The sequence below is a fragment of the Nymphalis io genome, chromosome 1, assembly GCF_905147045.1.
Source record: "Nymphalis io chromosome 1, ilAglIoxx1.1, whole genome shotgun sequence".
Classification (NCBI taxonomy): domain Eukaryota; kingdom Metazoa; phylum Arthropoda; class Insecta; order Lepidoptera; family Nymphalidae; genus Nymphalis; species Nymphalis io.
The window spans coordinates 12,847,055-12,864,604 of NC_065888.1; the positions used below are offsets into that span (position 1 = coordinate 12,847,055).

Sequence of the window (17,550 nt, forward strand, 5' to 3'; positions counted from 1 at the left end):
AGTATAAATAAAAATGTGATCTTAACATTTTACTACACTTTATTTTAAAAATTAAAACCTTTCTATTATTTGTAATTTTCATAATTCAATAGCATTTATATAATGTTTAGAAAGAGATTTGAACACATTTTAAAGTATATCGTTCCATACTTAAAATGTCTTATGAAACTTATGAAAAGAAAGAATTAAAGAAAGTTCACGAACAGAGATAAAAGACGAAACGTAGTCGGAATGACCCGGCGTTTATACAACTAGTAATGTTAACCGACGATTGCGGGTTCAAATTGAGTCGAATACCACTTAAGTTTCATGTGCTAAATTGGTGTTATTAATTCGGATATCCTTCGATGGTGAAAGAAAACATCCTGAGGAAACCTGCCGAATTAAATAAAATAAAATAAAATTCTGCCATATGTTGTAAAAAATAATTAAAAAGTAACTTAAAAAACTACTTAATTTATTGCGTATATAAAGAAAAAAATAATTTAGAATACAATAAAAGAAATAACATTGTTTGATTTTAAAAGTAAATAAAATTATTAAAAGCAAACACGTTTTTATTAGATTTGCAAAAGAAATCGGCATTAATAATGCCGCATTATTATAATAATAAATAATACATTGGCAACATTACAGAGTCTATGATACTCAGAAATAGTAGTATCAAAAATGTAGATCGGAACTAAGAAAACTAAATTACATATTTTTTTAAAGTGTGTTAATTTTTTTTATGTCTTTACATTTTCAAAATTTGAAATATTTTATATCGCTTATAAGAATGAATCCAAGCCATGCCTTAGAAAAACCTAAATGACAAGATCATGGATAACTGTCTAGCGCCCTCTATAATCATAAAAATAAAATACACATCGTAATGGTGGTACTCGGAGTGAATATTGACTGCAACTATTTTTATTTGTATTTTGTTATTTATTAGTCTTAATCACATTATATTATATTGTGGCTGCGGCCATATCATGCTTGCTTATGTCGGGCGTATCTAAAACATCTGTTTTGGTCGAGGAGGGTGGTAATCAGTTTAGAAAACGTTCTCATATAAGTTCTAACAACGATCAGTGCACCAAAAGAACAAAATTTGACGATATGAGTGCAAATGAAAAAAAATCAAACTTCTCAATGTTGAATCCCAATACCAACGGTACTATAAAAATGACATCTTCATCGATGAACAAGCCAGGAGCTGCGACAAAGAAACTAGTTATAAAGAACTTTAAAAGTGTGTTTACGATTGATTCCATTGGTCTTATCATAACCTCTGTGACATCTGGTAATGAGTGCGAATATTTTGCAGGTAAACCGAATCTTCCAGAAAATTACCAGGAGACAACATGGAGCAAACTTCGGGAGGCCGTTATAGCTATACAAACCTCAAAGGCAATAGCCTATTCCTTAGAAGAATTATATCAAGCAGTTGAAAATATGTGCAGCCATAAGGTAAATAAATTAAGTTTGCTAGCTGAATTGATTAACTACTGAAATTAATATACAATTTAAGACTAATTATGATTATAGAGGAGAGAACAATCCAATATTCTTAAAATATTCCTTAATTTCTTAACTGCAACTTCATTAATTTGTTATAAACAGATACACATCAATAAAATAGTTTAGCTACCTTGGCAAGTAACACCCTATTAGTAGTTCAATGAATGCTTATTTAAATCAAAAACCATTTTAATAATATTAAGACATAGGTAATTTTAAATTGTCATTTACATCATATCAAATAAAAGAAGAACTACCACCTTCACCACCACCAAAATGATGATTATATCTGGATGAATGAACAATAAATTAGTTATTGAGATTTATATACCAATTATTACAAAAGATTAACTACTTACAACCAAATATATGTTTGCTCTATAACACAGATATACTAGGAATATGTAATATGGCTTCGATAAAATAAATTATAAAGTTCTATCTAAGACAGTCCATGATAAATAGATCCTGCTTTATATTATCATTATTATAATATGCTTACTGTTTCTCTTTAAGATGGCGTCACAGTTGTACGTGAATCTGACGAACCTAGTGGAGGCGCATGTAAAGTCCAATATTGAGCAGTTCCTCTCTGAAAGTATGGACAGACAAGTGTTCCTCAAACGCATGGATGATTGCTGGCGAGCACACTGCCGCCAAATGATAATGATCCGTAGCATCTTTCTATACTTAGACCGTACCTATGTGTTACAGAATCCTAGCATACATTCTATATGGTGAGAAACTATTTTGACACATAAGATATTTCAAAGCAAACATATGATACAAAGTATATCAATCAATCAATCAGTCTGACATTATTGATTTATTGAAATAATTACTTATTTATACCAGTTATAAGTTACCAGTTGGTGTAAAATTTGTATATATTATACTTCTATTAAAATTAATTTTCAAAAATGCTATATCATATGTAATATTTGGTTCTAAAAATTAATTAATGTAAATAATAATATTATTATCTTAATTAACTCTTTGTTGTGTATCAGTTAAAGTTTAATATTTCATATATATTTCCCTTACAGTGAAAAGTCACTAGATTACAAAATTGCCACTGATTTTTGAATGCGAGCAAACTGAATTTTTACTAAAATTTTCTATGATGCTGATCATGTGATAGGGTTATTTAGTTTTTCATTATTTATACCTTAACATTAATAAATTTTTGACAGTTTGAAATAAAAATCACCATTCAAAAAATATTTTATAACTTAAATAATTACAATTGTAATAAACTTATGATGTAAAAGTTATACCAAAACAAATAAATGTCTTATTTATAATTAAAATATTATTTTTGTAATAGTTATTATAGGAGACTTGGTAAAAGAATATTTCAATGTTTTATTAATTGTTTAATTTATTTATTTATTTGAGATACTTATTTATAAAATACAAAATATTATTTTTGGGAAATTAGTGAGTAGCACTATCACCATATTATAGTGTACTACTACTGCACCAATCTGAATTACTGTGTACCGGTTCAATGGATGAACGAGCCAGTATTATTACAAGGACAAAGACAAAAATTAAAAATGTTAATTTTAAAAATGACACAAAGTATATTTAAATAACAGGGATATGGGTCTCGACCTTTTTCGACACCACATAGCAATGAACACACTAATACAGACGCGCACGGTGGATGGCCTTCTGTTGCTGATAGAACGAGAGCGCGGTGGTGATGCCGTTGACATCTCACTGCTCAAGAGCTTGCTACGAATGCTGTCTGACTTACAGATATATCAAGATGCATTTGAACACAAGTATGTAAAAACATACAATTTAAGATTTATTTTTAAAAGCACTCATTCATTAATATTTGAATTAACTACTAGATATTTTTTTTTATTATTATGCTACTTGCTTAAATACGCGTGTTTTTATCATCTGTAAATGTTTGCTTTTAAGATTCCTACAAGCAACAGAACGCTTGTACGCAGCTGAGGGTCAACGATTAATGAGAGAATTGGCTGTTCCTCAATATTTAGCTCATGTTGAGAAAAGACTTAGGGAAGAAAATGAACGGCTATTGCATTACCTAGATCCCTGCACTAAGTAAGTATATTAAGCAAAGATATATTTTGTACAATATCATACTTATTACAAAATAGTTTAGTCTCTTATAAGATCCAATATTTTCAAAAAGAAATGTCACTACAGAAATGTTAATTAACATTAACCGTATGAGGAATATCTGTCAATATCTCCTTCATCCTTTTAGATGGCAACTAATTCACACTATCGAGCGACAGCTGTTGAGCGAGCACCTGACGGGTATCCTCAGCAAAGGTCTTGAATCCCTAATGGACGGTCCACGGCTCCATGACCTCACAACACTCTACAACCTGTTCAGTCGTGTTAAGGAACTTGGACTTAGTGAACTGTGCAGCCATTTCAATGCCTACATCAAGGTATTTACATATGTATATACATAAATTACATGTTTTTCCTTTAAGAACTTATTTGTTGTTTTGAAAAGTGTATGTAATTTGCAATTGTTAATGTTAAAGCCATTTTTTTATAATTATTCAACTTGAAACAACAACTTCAAAATAAATGCTATGCTAAATAAGCTGTGATACTTTTTTGGTATGTATATATAGCTTTACTGTCCTTGAAACTAATTTTTACAAATATGTCTTCAGAAAAAAGGACGTACTATAGTAATTGAGCCGGAACGTGATAAGACTATGGTAGCCGAACTATTGGAGTTTAAGGAACAACTGGACAATGTCGTAAGCACCTGTTTCCAAAGGAACGACCGATTCCTTTACTCTATGAGGGAAGCGTTTGAGTACTTCATTAATCAACGACAAAACAAACCTGCAGAACTAATTGGTATGTACCAGCTTGCACTTATTATTTCTATTCATTTATTATTTTCTATTAATTTAATAAACTTACTGACTGCGTCTTTGATCTAGTGGCTAGATTTAAAGCCATAAATTCCGAGGCCCTGGGTTCAAAACCCCAGATTGGACTGGTAAAAAAGTGTTTTGGGTTTTTTTTGTTGAAAAAATCTTAGTGGCAGCCTGGAGTATTGAAGTTGAAAGTGTGTACACTCTCATGTCCAAAGGCGAACTCCTTTCGGTCACGTCGAATTGCCGTCCCATGAGATTATGAGAATGACGGAATAGGTAGTGTACCTGTGTTTGCGCATACACTTGTGGCTCTATAATATTTCCTGCATAGTCTTACTTAAGAGCCTTGGACGTAAATGGTCAATCAATAATAAACTGTTATTCTTATCGACATAACAATTGTATCCACAAATTATTCTCCTTTTTATTAGTATATATATAATATTTTATTTTAAAGAAATGTACTTTACCTTACATTTTGCTGTTATAAATAATAAAAATCGAAATGTTTTTCTTTTATTTTAGCTAAATTTGTTGACTTAAAGCTCAGAGCTGGTAACAAAGAAGCCACAGAGGAAGAATTAGAAAGGCTATTAGACAAGATCATGGTTCTGTTCCGTTTCATACACGGGAAGGATGTCTTTGAAGCATTTTATAAGAAAGATTTAGCGAAACGATTGCTTGTGGGCAAATCTGCCTCTGTAGATGCTGAGAAGTCAATGCTTAGTAAATTGAAACAGGAATGTGGTGGGGGTTTCACCTGTAAATTAGAAGGCATGTTCAAGGATATGGAACTGTCTAAAGATATTAATATTACTTATAAACAGGTAATTATAGGATAATTTCAATAAATTTTTTTTTGACATTTTGCACACTGATCCCAAATTAAGCTTGTAAAGAGCTTTTACTATGGAAACCAGACAACTGATATACTACATATACTATTTTACTTTTGTAAATACATACTTATATAGATAATTACATCCAGACTCAGGACAAACAGACATGTTCATGCACACAAATATCTATCCTGGGTGCGAATCGAACCCACAACCTTCGGCGTGAAAGGCAAGTATCTACCAACCACGCCAACCGGCTTAAATATAAATAATAATTAGAATGAACTCGCATCTGAACACTGAATTCCGAGTGAAACTATGTCATCATTATGATTCTTTTTAATTATGGTTATATATTTATCTCGACCTTTATTTATTACTCTATCACAAGAAAAGGAAAATATTGTATAAGTACGTCGCCAATCTAAATGAAATAAATCGGTACATGACCTAATGCAGCACTTGGCGGCGAGTCAGGAAGGAGTCGGGCTGGAGCTGTCGGTGTACATCCTGACGATGGGCTTCTGGCCGACCTACCCGCCCGTGGAGGTGCGTCTGCCGGTTGAGCTGACGCGGCACCAGGACCACTTCGCCAAGTTCTACCTCGCCAAACACTCCGGCCGCAAGCTGCAGTGGCAAGCCACGCTGGGACACTGTGTGCTCAGGGCTCACTTCTCGCAGGTATAAATATATACTATTTATATAGGAAAGAAACCATCTCTGCTCATAGATATTAATTAATAAAGACCATTCAGAATTTCGATCATACAGATTTATTATTCCAGAGACTCACTCTCCCTTCATTCACAAATACAACATTTTAGTATGCAATGCTCTTGAAGTATATATATACTTTATTAGTTTTTATATCCCTCAAATAACTTAATGTAAAAAAATAAAGTCACATATTATGAAACATATTATTTGGCTATTAAAACCTTAAAACAAAATATATTCAAATAAAAATCTGAAAAAAAATATAAAAACATCAGCTAAATGTCATACAAACAATACATTTAATTATAATGTCTTATAATTCAAATTTCAGGGTAACAAAGAGCTACAGGTTTCATTATTTCAAGCTCTCGTTCTGCTATTATTCAATGATGGAGATAATCTCTCCTTTGAGGAAATTAAGACTGCTACAAATATAGAGGTAATTATATGTACATACAACCACCGTGAGGACTATGAACCTGTGATGGTTTTACTTGGTGATAAGGTAACATATTCTACCGCCAAAAAGCAATACTTACTATTGCTGTGATCCGGCTTGAAAGATGAAAAGACACAACATCTTAGTTCCCAAGGTAGGTGGTGCTTTTACGATGTAAGGTATGATTAAGATTACGTACAGGGCCAATGTTTATAGGCGGTGGTGTCCATTTGCTAATCTGCCAAAATATTAAATAACCTAACCATATATTAAGGCCATAGGGAGTATTTAACGAGTGACCCCGCGTGCGCAGGAGGGCGAGCTGCGGCGCACGCTGCAGTCGCTGGCGTGCGGGAAGGCGCGCGTGCTGCTCAAGGCGCCGCGCGGGCGGGACGTGCAGGACGACGACCACTTCTCCTTCCACGCGGACTTCACCAACAAGCTGTTCCGCATCAAGATCAATCAGATACAGATGAAGGAAACTGTCAGTACTCGATGCTCGATAATTGTTCATGTTGTTATAAAAGTTACAATTATTAAAAAGTGATACATTTTTTTTTAGTAAATGCACTTGTACAGTAACTTCTAAATCAGTAACAAAACTTATTAATCCTTGTCGTGTTTTCAGAGCGAAGAACAGAAGGCGACGGAGGAGCGCGTGTTCCAGGACCGTCAGTACCAAATCGATGCAGCCATCGTGCGCGTTATGAAAATGCGTAAAGCGCTGTCGCATAACCTGCTCATTTCTGAGCTCTATAACCAGCTCAAGTTCCCCGTTAAGGTACTAAAATGTTACTTTATAATATATACATTGACTGGTTCTATTTTTAACTTGTTATTGTTGTTTACTGGTAAAACGAAATGTAATACAGCGAAATTATTTTGTATAACACTACTCAAAATATATAATTTAATATGAAAAAATGCTTTCAGCCGGCAGACCTTAAAAAGCGTATAGAATCCCTGATCGACAGAGACTACATGGAACGCGACAAAGACAACCCCAACCAGTACAACTATGTCGCGTAGTGGGCCCCCTCCCTTCACCCTTCGCGATCACTCCCTACATCTACCCTCAGGACGTACCATCGACGGCTTCACTGTAACAAATACTACCATATATCAGAAGTATCCGGAAGTAGTCTGCTTTTTTGTCGTATAATAACAGTTGTCAATGTCCAAACTTTCGTTTTCCTGAACTTTTTATGTACTTCACAAACTCTACCTTACCTCAAGCTTATGCAATTAAAATGAAATAAAAATTTCGCTTGGAATAATCGAAATATGTTTAAGAGTTTTTCATGTTGTACGTGTACATAAGATATGATAATATTAGAAGGCATTAAATAATATAAAAGTAATCGTATTTATTTTATATTCGAGTGCGTGTGAAATGATCTCTCACACCGAAACAGCGATTCTTTAAAAATTTTTATTTCCCGCTATCATTTTCAGAATCACAATAGAGAAAGTTAACGAAATAATTGAGGGTAGAAAATATTACCAAAGTGTAAACCCCTACTGAAGTCTATAAAAACATACTAAATCTGGTCCTCAACCACATACACACTAGCGGCATGACGTGTGATATTAGACGATGAGACCCTCCTGAGGTGCCCTCGCTAGAACACATGTATATTATACAGGGCGTGTAAGTTTGCTTTGACAGCATTTTAAGTCACACAATACGCCATTTGTGTTTGTAAATTTTGTATTTTATATAATTTCGCTTTGTGACCTCTAGTTAGAAGCAAAAGGGATCTGTGAACTCATAACTCTTCGGGTGTCTTTAGTTTCAGGAGGGATCACCAATAAAACTATTTATAATTTTCCGACGTTGTTTTATTTATCATTTCACAAATTATATTCACAAAGAATAACTAATAGTTATTCCAATGACATTACATTATTTAAAAAATCCTTGTATATTTTTATGTACTTTAAATGTTACATTTTCATTAAGATCTCACGCCCTTATTTATACAGGATGTTTAACGAGCGATTAGTTAAACAATGACAGTATTTCGTATGTCAAATCAATAATGTCAGAAAGATCGAAACCAGCCTTTAACTAATCAGCCGTTAACTAAGGCCGTGAGTGATTAGAATCCGATAAAGGCTTTATCCACTATGCTTAAGTCTGGTGATATAAATTAATCATTTGATTGAGAAGACTAACATATGACTTAAGAATAATTTAAGTCTATTCGCTTCAACTCGAGTTTTATAAAACAATAAAATCTTTGAATACTATTTATAACGATTTTTAACCTAACGACAGATCGGTTTCAGATTATTTACATCTAATATATATTGGGAAGACATTGATTTGTCGAAACACTCGAAACGTATTTCGTTAAAGAGAATTGTCGAATGTGTTTAATTTACTAGACATTAGTATTTCTATAATTTAAATATCGCATTTAAATGTGCAATTAATTCTATGTTTAAATGGAGAATTGAAAAAAGAACATACAATTAATTTTAATTTATTTTTTTACTACTTACTATTATTGCTCGAGGTAGCAAATATTGGTATAAATATTATTAATAAATATTCAATGTTTTATTAGCACAATAGTAATTCAAAAAAGGCATCTCGACCTCAATTACTAAGACTTTTATATGTACTTACGTTAAACAAGTATTTCGTTCTTTTCTGCTTTGTTAGCAAATTCAATAAACATGAATTATTTTGCTAACTGTACTTGTCTAAACTAACACAATAGTACTTTGATATGTTATTTAGCAGTTATTTTGAACACTGTATCAAGATGATCCTTGTGGTAATCTAGCTCTTCGGTGAGCGCCATCGCCAGTGTGTCGGGGGTGATTTCTGTCTCTAGATAATCGCGAAGCAGAATCTGTAAAATTCTTGTGTGTACATAACCAACATTATGAAAACACAACATTCATCAATAGTTTTATAGATTAATTAAATTTAATATAACTTATATTTGCACACCAATATTACCAATGTATATAGCGTGTAGTGTACCTATAAATATATTATATACGCCAATATCTCATAATCATTATAATCTATGTATATCTTATACAATTACATAACTGGTAAATAAATAGTAACAAATATACCGCAATGTTATTATTTTATTTTTGACTTACTAAAAATTAACTCGAAAAATATTTTCAATGAAAAAACAAAGCAAAGCTCATGTGTATACATTCAGCCATTGAGTATAGAGTGATATGAGTTTGCAATATCGATGTAGGGACAAGTAGTACACACGGCGGACGAGGCGACGTACCTGCGGCGGGACGGAGCCGCCGTGGCGCAGCAGGCCGTGGCGCAGCGCGGCGCCGGCCGGGCGCGACAGTGGCGCCGCCTCGAAGTGCCGGCGCCACACGCACCACGCCAGCGCGCGCGAGATCAGGTACGAGTAGTACTTCGCGCCGTAGCCTATCAGGTGGCTGAAGCGGTGCTGCCACGCCTTGCGACCGATAACGTATTACACAATGACTAATAATCTTACCACACATGCGTTACACATAATAACATTATAACAAAACTATATTTATTTTATTTCCTGTCAAAATAAATTATTTATTTTAAGATGACAATGAAATTTGCCACGACTGTGTGTCGACTTTCAGATTTCACTTCAGTGACAATGAACCAAACGTGTAACATATATTTGGTATTTATAACTACGAGTGAAACCCACGAGTCGCGGCGAGGTGTTTGTATATTTAGAGCACAAATTGTCTCTCAGATCGCTCACCGTATTCTCGACGTAGGGCAGTCCATAGTATCGCTTTTGGACCTGTCGCAGCACGTCTGTGGAGTCCTCGCGCGCCCCCTCGCCGTGGTAGTGCTGGTCCAGCGCGGAGTAGAACACCTAACAGTTTCACGGTGGGTGGGATCAGTTTGTCAGTAAATACGAATTTAGTAGAGAGTTTAATTACACAGTAACGTAGCAACACCAAACAAGCAAATATTCAGATCAATACCTGCAGTTGCATCTCACTGGCGCCAAAGAGATGCTTGGAGGCGCAGAGGCGCTGCAACATATCCTCCGGCATAGGCTCCCGGGTCTGGAAGTGACGCGCGAAGCGACGGACCACCTACAGGAAGTAGACGTAACATGTTACCGCTAGACCGAGCGCGCGCGAGGAGGGGGGGGGGAGGCGCGACTCACGCTGGGGCAGGCGGCGAAGTGCTCCATGAGCACGGAGGGCAGCTCGGCGAGGTCGGTGGCGCAGCGCGTGCCGGCCACGTGCTGGTGCGGCGCGCGCGCCAGCATGGAGTGCAGCGCGTGGCCCATCTCGTGGAACAGGTTGTCCACGGCGCCCGGGCCCAGCAGCGCCGGCCCCGACCGGTGCCCGCCGCTCAGTGACAGCATCACCACCACTATTGGATTCTGCAACGGTCATAAACGTGGCTCGTCACGAAACACTTTTCCCTTCATCTAATCTAACAAAAAATAATAAAAATCGCTTATACTGTTTATTATTATTGCTTATACCGTTGAGTACGCTACCTGATAAGAGCCATCGGGGAGCAGCTTCCCGCCCTGAATGGTGAAGTGACAGTCCTGGTGCGGCTTGCCGGGCCGCTCGTACAGGTCGCAGTATATGTGTCCCAGGAGACCCTCAGTCTCCTGCATCACTGCCAGCTTGTACACGTCCGGCGACCACGACTCGCCTGACAACATAGCGACAGTACATTATAATGTATGTAAATATATGCACTATGCTAAACAATATAAAGACCAAAACCGTATGACAATATTGATCAGAAAAAAATAATTGAATGTCGAAATATTACATTTTTTAGAAAGTGTACAAGTATTGGCTATCAACTGCTTTTACCGCCAATCCTCATCTTTAGAGAATTGATTATACCATGTGTTTATTTAAATATAATAATAATATAATCATATCCTGGGACATTATTCACACACGGCCATCTCATCCCAAACTAAGCAGAGTTTGTACTATGGAAACCAGACAACTGATATACTACATATACTATTTTTCTTTTTGTAAATACATACCTACATATATAGATAATTACACCCAGTCTCAGGACAAAAAGACATGTTCATGCACACAAATGTCTATCCTGGGTGGGAATCGAACCCACAACCTTCGGCGTGAAAGGCAGGCATCTACCAACCACGCCAACCGGCTCGTCGATAAAATAATCTTATTATATAAGGTGTTATGTGAATACTGTTATCATTAATCCTTTAATAAAGCAAAATATATTCACAAACTAAATTTTTTTGTCAAGAATGAGAAGCTTATAAAAAATAAGATAAACTATTTTTTTTATTAGAATCGAATCAATTTAATTTCATTGTATGGAAGGAAAACAATTGGTACAGCAGAAGGTAATCAAGTTTGAAAATACTTTATTTAACAAAAAATTTCGACTTGTTTTCGATCCAGTGTTAGTATTGTTTTTTACAATTTAATTTAGTTTATTTCTATTTATTAATATATTTAGTTTACACAAAAGACTCCCTGCAAAGAAACAGCCGAAAATTCAGCTGGTTTTTAATCTATTTTTGTCATTGTTAACAAAATAATTTATTTTCAAAGAAATAACCAGGAAGTGTTTATTCCATTCGAAATTTATATCATATATATCATAATTAAAAATTGTAGTAACCTGGTAACATCTCTTCGGGCTGCAATGTGATGCCATATAGCTCCTGGCACAACATGTTCAGACCTTCCATGCACGCGCCCAGTGAGAAATACGGATTGAAGTCCGACGTCGCTACGTTCAGCATCTGCGTCTTAGCTTTGTGTGTGAAGTAAGGAGTGTCCCAGCACATTAGTGTGTCCTGATAAAAAATAAATACATATAACGATCGAAACCCCGACCAGAACCGAGACGATGACTTGATTGAACACGTAAAATTTAACCCAAATTCACTGTTTTGTTTTCGTCAAGCACCATTACGTTTCATGTGCTTAATTTGTGTTTAAAATTTATTTTCGTTTCGCGATGTACGTTACATTTATTTTTGCAAGTAATGTCTTCAACGACTGTTAGTACTATATATAAAGCCCAAGATTAAAATAAATTGAAATGTCTACTCGTGCGAGGAAGACGATCGTACTTGGTAAGGTGTCTCCTTCTTCTTCATACGCGTCATAGCCTCGAAGTCAATGTTGGCGCGGTCGTAAAGATTGTCCGACAGGATGTCCAGGAACTGTCGCACATTAGCTGAAGTTTCCATCGTGCTCGCCTTTATGGCTCTACAAGAAAAAATAATCAGCGTAATTAAGAAAATGTGCTTAAGTTCAAAAATAAGAGTTCCACTTGGATTAGTTTAAGTTCAGTACTTAACGATAAGCAACAATGTCGAAATCAGTATGCATATATTAAGGAGGACTAAAGAAATATTTACACTTCAAGCTGACCCTGAAAGATAGAAAGTAAAAATCTGAACTCAAGAACTATGAAACTTATTTTAGCCTGGATTAGATTAGATTCAGTTCCGTCTGTTAGCATATAAATAGTGTAAGCCCAGTGTCTAAAGGGCCATTGGTAATAGCTACCGGTCCGCGTAGCACGGGAACCCGCAGAGCTGCGCCAGCCGCTGGCGCGCGTGCAGCGTGGTGAGTAGCAGGCGCTCCTGCCCCATGTCGGGCGCCAGGTACAGGCGGTAGGCCGCCTCGCGAGCCGCACCTTCGTCGCACTCTGCGTATACACCGCTTACTATCACGTTGTCACCCTCCGTGCTGAAACTGCAGCCCGAGAGCAAGTGCTCCTTTCAGTTTAAATACAGAATATATATTTAAAAAAAAAAAATATTGATCTTGACATCTTCAAAATCCTTATATATAATGTAAAAGTTAAGCTGCATTTCAACCAAATAAAAATTAAAAACTTTTATGTTGTCAATGCATGTTTGCCAACTATTTTATTGAAAATACACTATTAAGTAAAAAGTAATTGTTAATAATATGAGTTTTTCAAAGTACAAATATCGTTTATCGATAGATTGTTACTCACAATTGTCTAACATTTTGAGGTACAGCGGACCGTGGCACTTTCCTCGGCTTGGCCGCACCCGCCATGAACTGCTGGCCGGTTTGTAAAATAAGATCATTGAGAGCGACTACTTGTTGTCTCGGTCCGTCGGGGAGTTGTATACCACTCTGTTCAAAGTCAAACAGGAACAGCTCCGCTAAATGGCGGTCTCCGCACGTGTTCCTCTCCACCGAGTCACGTAAAGCTTCATATAAACCTTTGTGAGTATTTAGTCTGGAATATAGTAATACATAGTATATTAAGATTTTTTGTAAAAAAATTAAGAGATGTTACAAATAAAAGCTTTTTATAGTGGAATTCATTATAAAATACATTTTGCCAAAAATATATTGTATTGTCCTTGTCAAATATTTATTATAATTTTAATGTAGTCTCATTATGTTATTTATAGTATTTTTACATACTTTTCCACGACTCCACTAACACTGATACATGCCTCTTCAGCGGCACCCGCAAAGTGTGATTGTGGGTGTGCAATACGCACAAACTCAGCTAAATCTGCAACCTTACACAGCGTATCTGATAGCTCATCAAATATGTCGACCATAGGCCTTGTCGGATTGGAGGTGGCCTCTTCTATTAATCGGTCTGTGGCTGCTATTGCTTGTTCTTTTAGCGTGTAAAATCCCTCAAAACTAGTGAGTTCAGGTTTGTTAAAAAGACCCTGTCGAAAACAATTTAAATTATTTTTTATATACAAGAAATGACACTGTTATTTAAAGCTAAAGCCAAACCAAAAGCATAGACTAAGATTGTATGCCAATTAAACTAGAATATCTACTGAGTAGAACATTCCCAGGTAGATATGCAAGTCCTAACTATTTTAACAAATTAACTTTTTTGTAACGCATCCTTTAAAATTAAAATATTTGTTTAGGTGCATATCCTAATTGGCAAAACACCTTGGACTTAATATAATATAAAGTGAAAGTGACTCTAGCTTTTCCAATTTTTTATAAAAACAAAATACTTATAAACAAATCTTACAGTTCTTTCTCTTAAGGAATCAAAAATGGGTCTGGATGTAGGTCTTGTGTTGAAAGCTGTAGCAAGTGGTGACCATGTGCTCACTTGTCTTCTCCCTGCCACCCATAGTGGCTTTAGCAGCTTCATGTCCCCTTATATTTATCTAAAATCAATACATACAATAATTTTTTTTTTATAGAATAGGAAGGCGGATGAGCATATGGGCCACCTGATGGTAAGTGGTCACCAACGCCCATAGACATTTGCATTGTAAGAAATGTTAACCATCACTTACATCACTAATGCGCCACCAACCTTGGGAACTAAGATGTTATGTCCCTTATGCCTGTAATTAATTCTCTTGAATCATCAAATTAATCATCTATTAAGAAACTTTTCTAGTTATTACCAAATCAACTTCACAAATCTAACTCATCAATATACAATACAATAAATAACAGAATGGAATTATAACTATTTTGTAAATTTAATTGGTTTTAAGACAGAACAATAATTATTAATATCTTTTATCAAATTTTAACATTTTATAACAATTATGATTATAGTTTTTTATGTAGTGATTCTTAGTAATCTTGAGTTAGAAAATAGTTTTTAAGCATTAAGAAGACATTCTTTTATAATCAGTGTTATCTTCATTCTGTTATAATCAGTGTTTGGTTCCTAAATACAATTTTATTTCAGTGGGACAATATATTTATTATATTGTTGTTAAAAAGTATGACGTTTTAAAATTTTATTTTAAAAGTAAAGTGAACTAACGTAATTTATTTTTAAATTTAAAAGCGGTTGGTTCGATATTTATTCCTATTTTCTTTTCCTAAAAAAAGATATTATAAAAATCTTTTAATGATTATATAACGATAACATATTATACAAATAAAATGTAAATAACATTACAACTAATGCAGTGCAAAAATGCAAGGACAAATGCAACTTGTTTACTTATAGTTACAAATAAAGTAAAAGTATGTTTGGTAGTAATTTTAAATTATTGTGTACCGACTTACCGATCTCAATCACAAGAGGAAAATAACCTGTTTTTTAAATATTATTTCCTAAAATAAAAATGAAATACTTAAAACTATAAATGCATTTTACGATTTTCTTGTGAACTTTGAAAATAATCCATGTAACTCGAAAAACATCTTCATTATAATTGTCATTTTGACATTGACGACAGTTATATTATAGGTTAATTTTCGTTGAGAAATCTTGATTTAAAAAAAAAACAAAATTCTATTATTTATGCTTCATGATGTATTGATACCCAAATATATATTTTACTGAAAATTTTAACCTACTAAATGGCTTTAAAATTAACTTATTTTATTTTTGTTTATTTAAAAAGATAATTCTTTTATACTTTTTTATATAGTTTAGATACTTTCTATACTTCATAGAAAGTTTACACTGATCCCAAAATTCATCAATAATTTTTGTTACTTTAAACCGATTTTGAAAAAAAAATTAATTCAAGATTTTTTAATTACAGCCTAAAAATAGCCTTTGCTACATTTTTCAGTACTGTTATTACCGATTTGCTTTTACTGTTGCATTTTTTGTAACATTATCTCCGAAGGCTTTTGACTACAATCACAAATTAATCCAACATAAATGCAGCTTAAGCACTAAAAATAGTTTTGCTTCGTTGAAAAAAAAAGTGTTTATACTAGCACTAGCGGACCCGGCAGATGTCGTCCTGGCAGACAGACATTTTTTTTATTGGTGTCATACAGATAGGGTCCAAATGTGTTTTCAAACCATCCAGGAACCCATTGGTATATACACACAAAATTTCATCCAAATCGGTTCGGCCATTTAGGAGGAATTATATATATTAAGATAGTGTTTATCAATCAATCAATCAATCAACAGCCAATCATTGTCCACTGCTGAACATAAGCCTCTCCCAAGGTGCGCCAAAGCTCGCTGTCCGCCTTCCGCATCCAGTTGGTGCCCGCCACCTTTTTAAGGTCATCGGTCCAACTGGCTGGAGGGCGCCCTACGCTGCGCTTGCCGATTCGCGGTCTCCACTCTAGGACTCGTCTGCTCCAACGGCCATCGGTCCTACGACATACGTGACCAGCCCACTGCCACTTCAGCCTGCTAATTTTGCAAGCTATGTCGGTGACTCCGGTTCTTTTCCGGATAATCTCATTTCTGATCTTATCCTTCGAAGATACTCCGAGCATAGCTCGCTCCATAGCACGCTGAGCAACTTTGAATTTGTGGACTAGTCCCGCAGTTATTGTCCACGTTTCGGCACCGTATGTCATGGCAGGTAAGACGCATTGGTTGAAGACTTTCGTCTTCAAACATTGCGGTATAGACGACTTGAGGACTTGACGAAGGTTACCAAATGCTGCCCATCCCAAGCGAATTCTTCGATCGGCTTCCTTCTCAAGTTGTTCCTACCGACTTGTATTATCTGTCCTAGGTAGGTATATTCACTAACAACTTCGAGAGGTTTCCCCTCGACGTATATCGGTCCCAGCACGACGTGCCTATTGAACATGACCTAGGTCTTGTCCAAGTTCATACTGAGACCGACACACCGGGAAGACTCGCCTAGGCTACGCAGCATTTCGGTGAGTTGTTCCAGCGATTCTGCTATGATGACGATATCGTCGGCAAATCGAAGGTGTGAGATTTACTCGCCGTGTATATGTATAGTGTTTATACTATTTTATATTTTAAAAGTAGTATTCATATTTAAAAAAATTGCTTGTGTTTACTATACAAGTCAATTTAGCCAAACAGAAATGTAATGTTTAGTGTGGAAATAAAACAAAACATTTTGATAATAAATATGATATGATTTTACTTTTTTATTGATTTATTTAATGAGCAAAATTATTTTGGCACGTAAGCTGCCACTTTTATTTTATATACTGAAGTTCAGTTTTCGTTAAGCCGCGTTCACATGAGTCGATTCAGGTATTTCGAATGTAAAATCAAAATTGATTTAAACAATCTGCAAAGTCCGTCTTCAACAATCATTTTAATCACAAAAAATTATTCAATAAAATATTCCTCACATTTTTTAACTTTGTCGTTAATCAACAAAAGTTTGACATATGAAATCGAACCATGTGAATTCGCTATTAGTTACAATTTAACTTTTTTTTTGTTATTTGATTA

At 35.1% G+C, this 17,550-nt stretch overlaps 2 protein-coding genes across 3 annotated transcripts; one reads left to right on the top strand and one right to left on the bottom strand.

Annotated features, from left to right (window-relative positions):
- The first annotated feature begins 870 nt into the window (after positions 1-870).
- LOC126769966 (cullin-4A) lies at positions 871-8,221 on the top strand. Of its 2 annotated transcripts, none has more exons than XM_050489024.1 (13): positions 871-1,237; positions 1,313-1,455; positions 2,023-2,243; positions 3,108-3,296; positions 3,442-3,588; positions 3,755-3,944; positions 4,179-4,371; positions 4,920-5,221; positions 5,693-5,914; positions 6,282-6,389; positions 6,703-6,873; positions 7,018-7,170; positions 7,323-8,221. In XM_050489024.1, the coding sequence occupies exons 1-13, from the start codon at positions 988-990 to the stop codon at positions 7,416-7,418; spliced, it is 2,385 nt and encodes a 794-aa protein (XP_050344981.1). In that variant the 5' UTR covers positions 871-987; the 3' UTR covers positions 7,419-8,221. The 2 variants fall into 2 exon arrangements, with proteins under 2 accessions (XP_050344981.1, XP_050344991.1); XM_050489034.1 differs by having other exon boundaries at positions 5,711-5,914.
- A 91-nt stretch (positions 8,222-8,312) lies between these two features.
- Positions 8,313-15,561, bottom strand: LOC126770007 (mitochondrial intermediate peptidase). The gene is made up of 13 exons (XM_050489112.1): positions 15,417-15,561; positions 14,410-14,551; positions 13,827-14,086; positions 13,384-13,635; positions 12,927-13,115; positions 12,485-12,623; positions 12,028-12,205; positions 10,892-11,055; positions 10,550-10,771; positions 10,362-10,475; positions 10,133-10,249; positions 9,659-9,841; positions 8,313-9,253 (listed from the first exon to the last, which is right to left on the bottom strand). The coding sequence occupies exons 2-13, from the start codon at positions 14,533-14,535 to the stop codon at positions 9,131-9,133; spliced, it is 2,067 nt and encodes a 688-aa protein (XP_050345069.1). The 5' UTR covers positions 14,536-14,551; positions 15,417-15,561; the 3' UTR covers positions 8,313-9,130.
- Between the last annotated feature and the right edge of the window lie 1,989 nt (positions 15,562-17,550).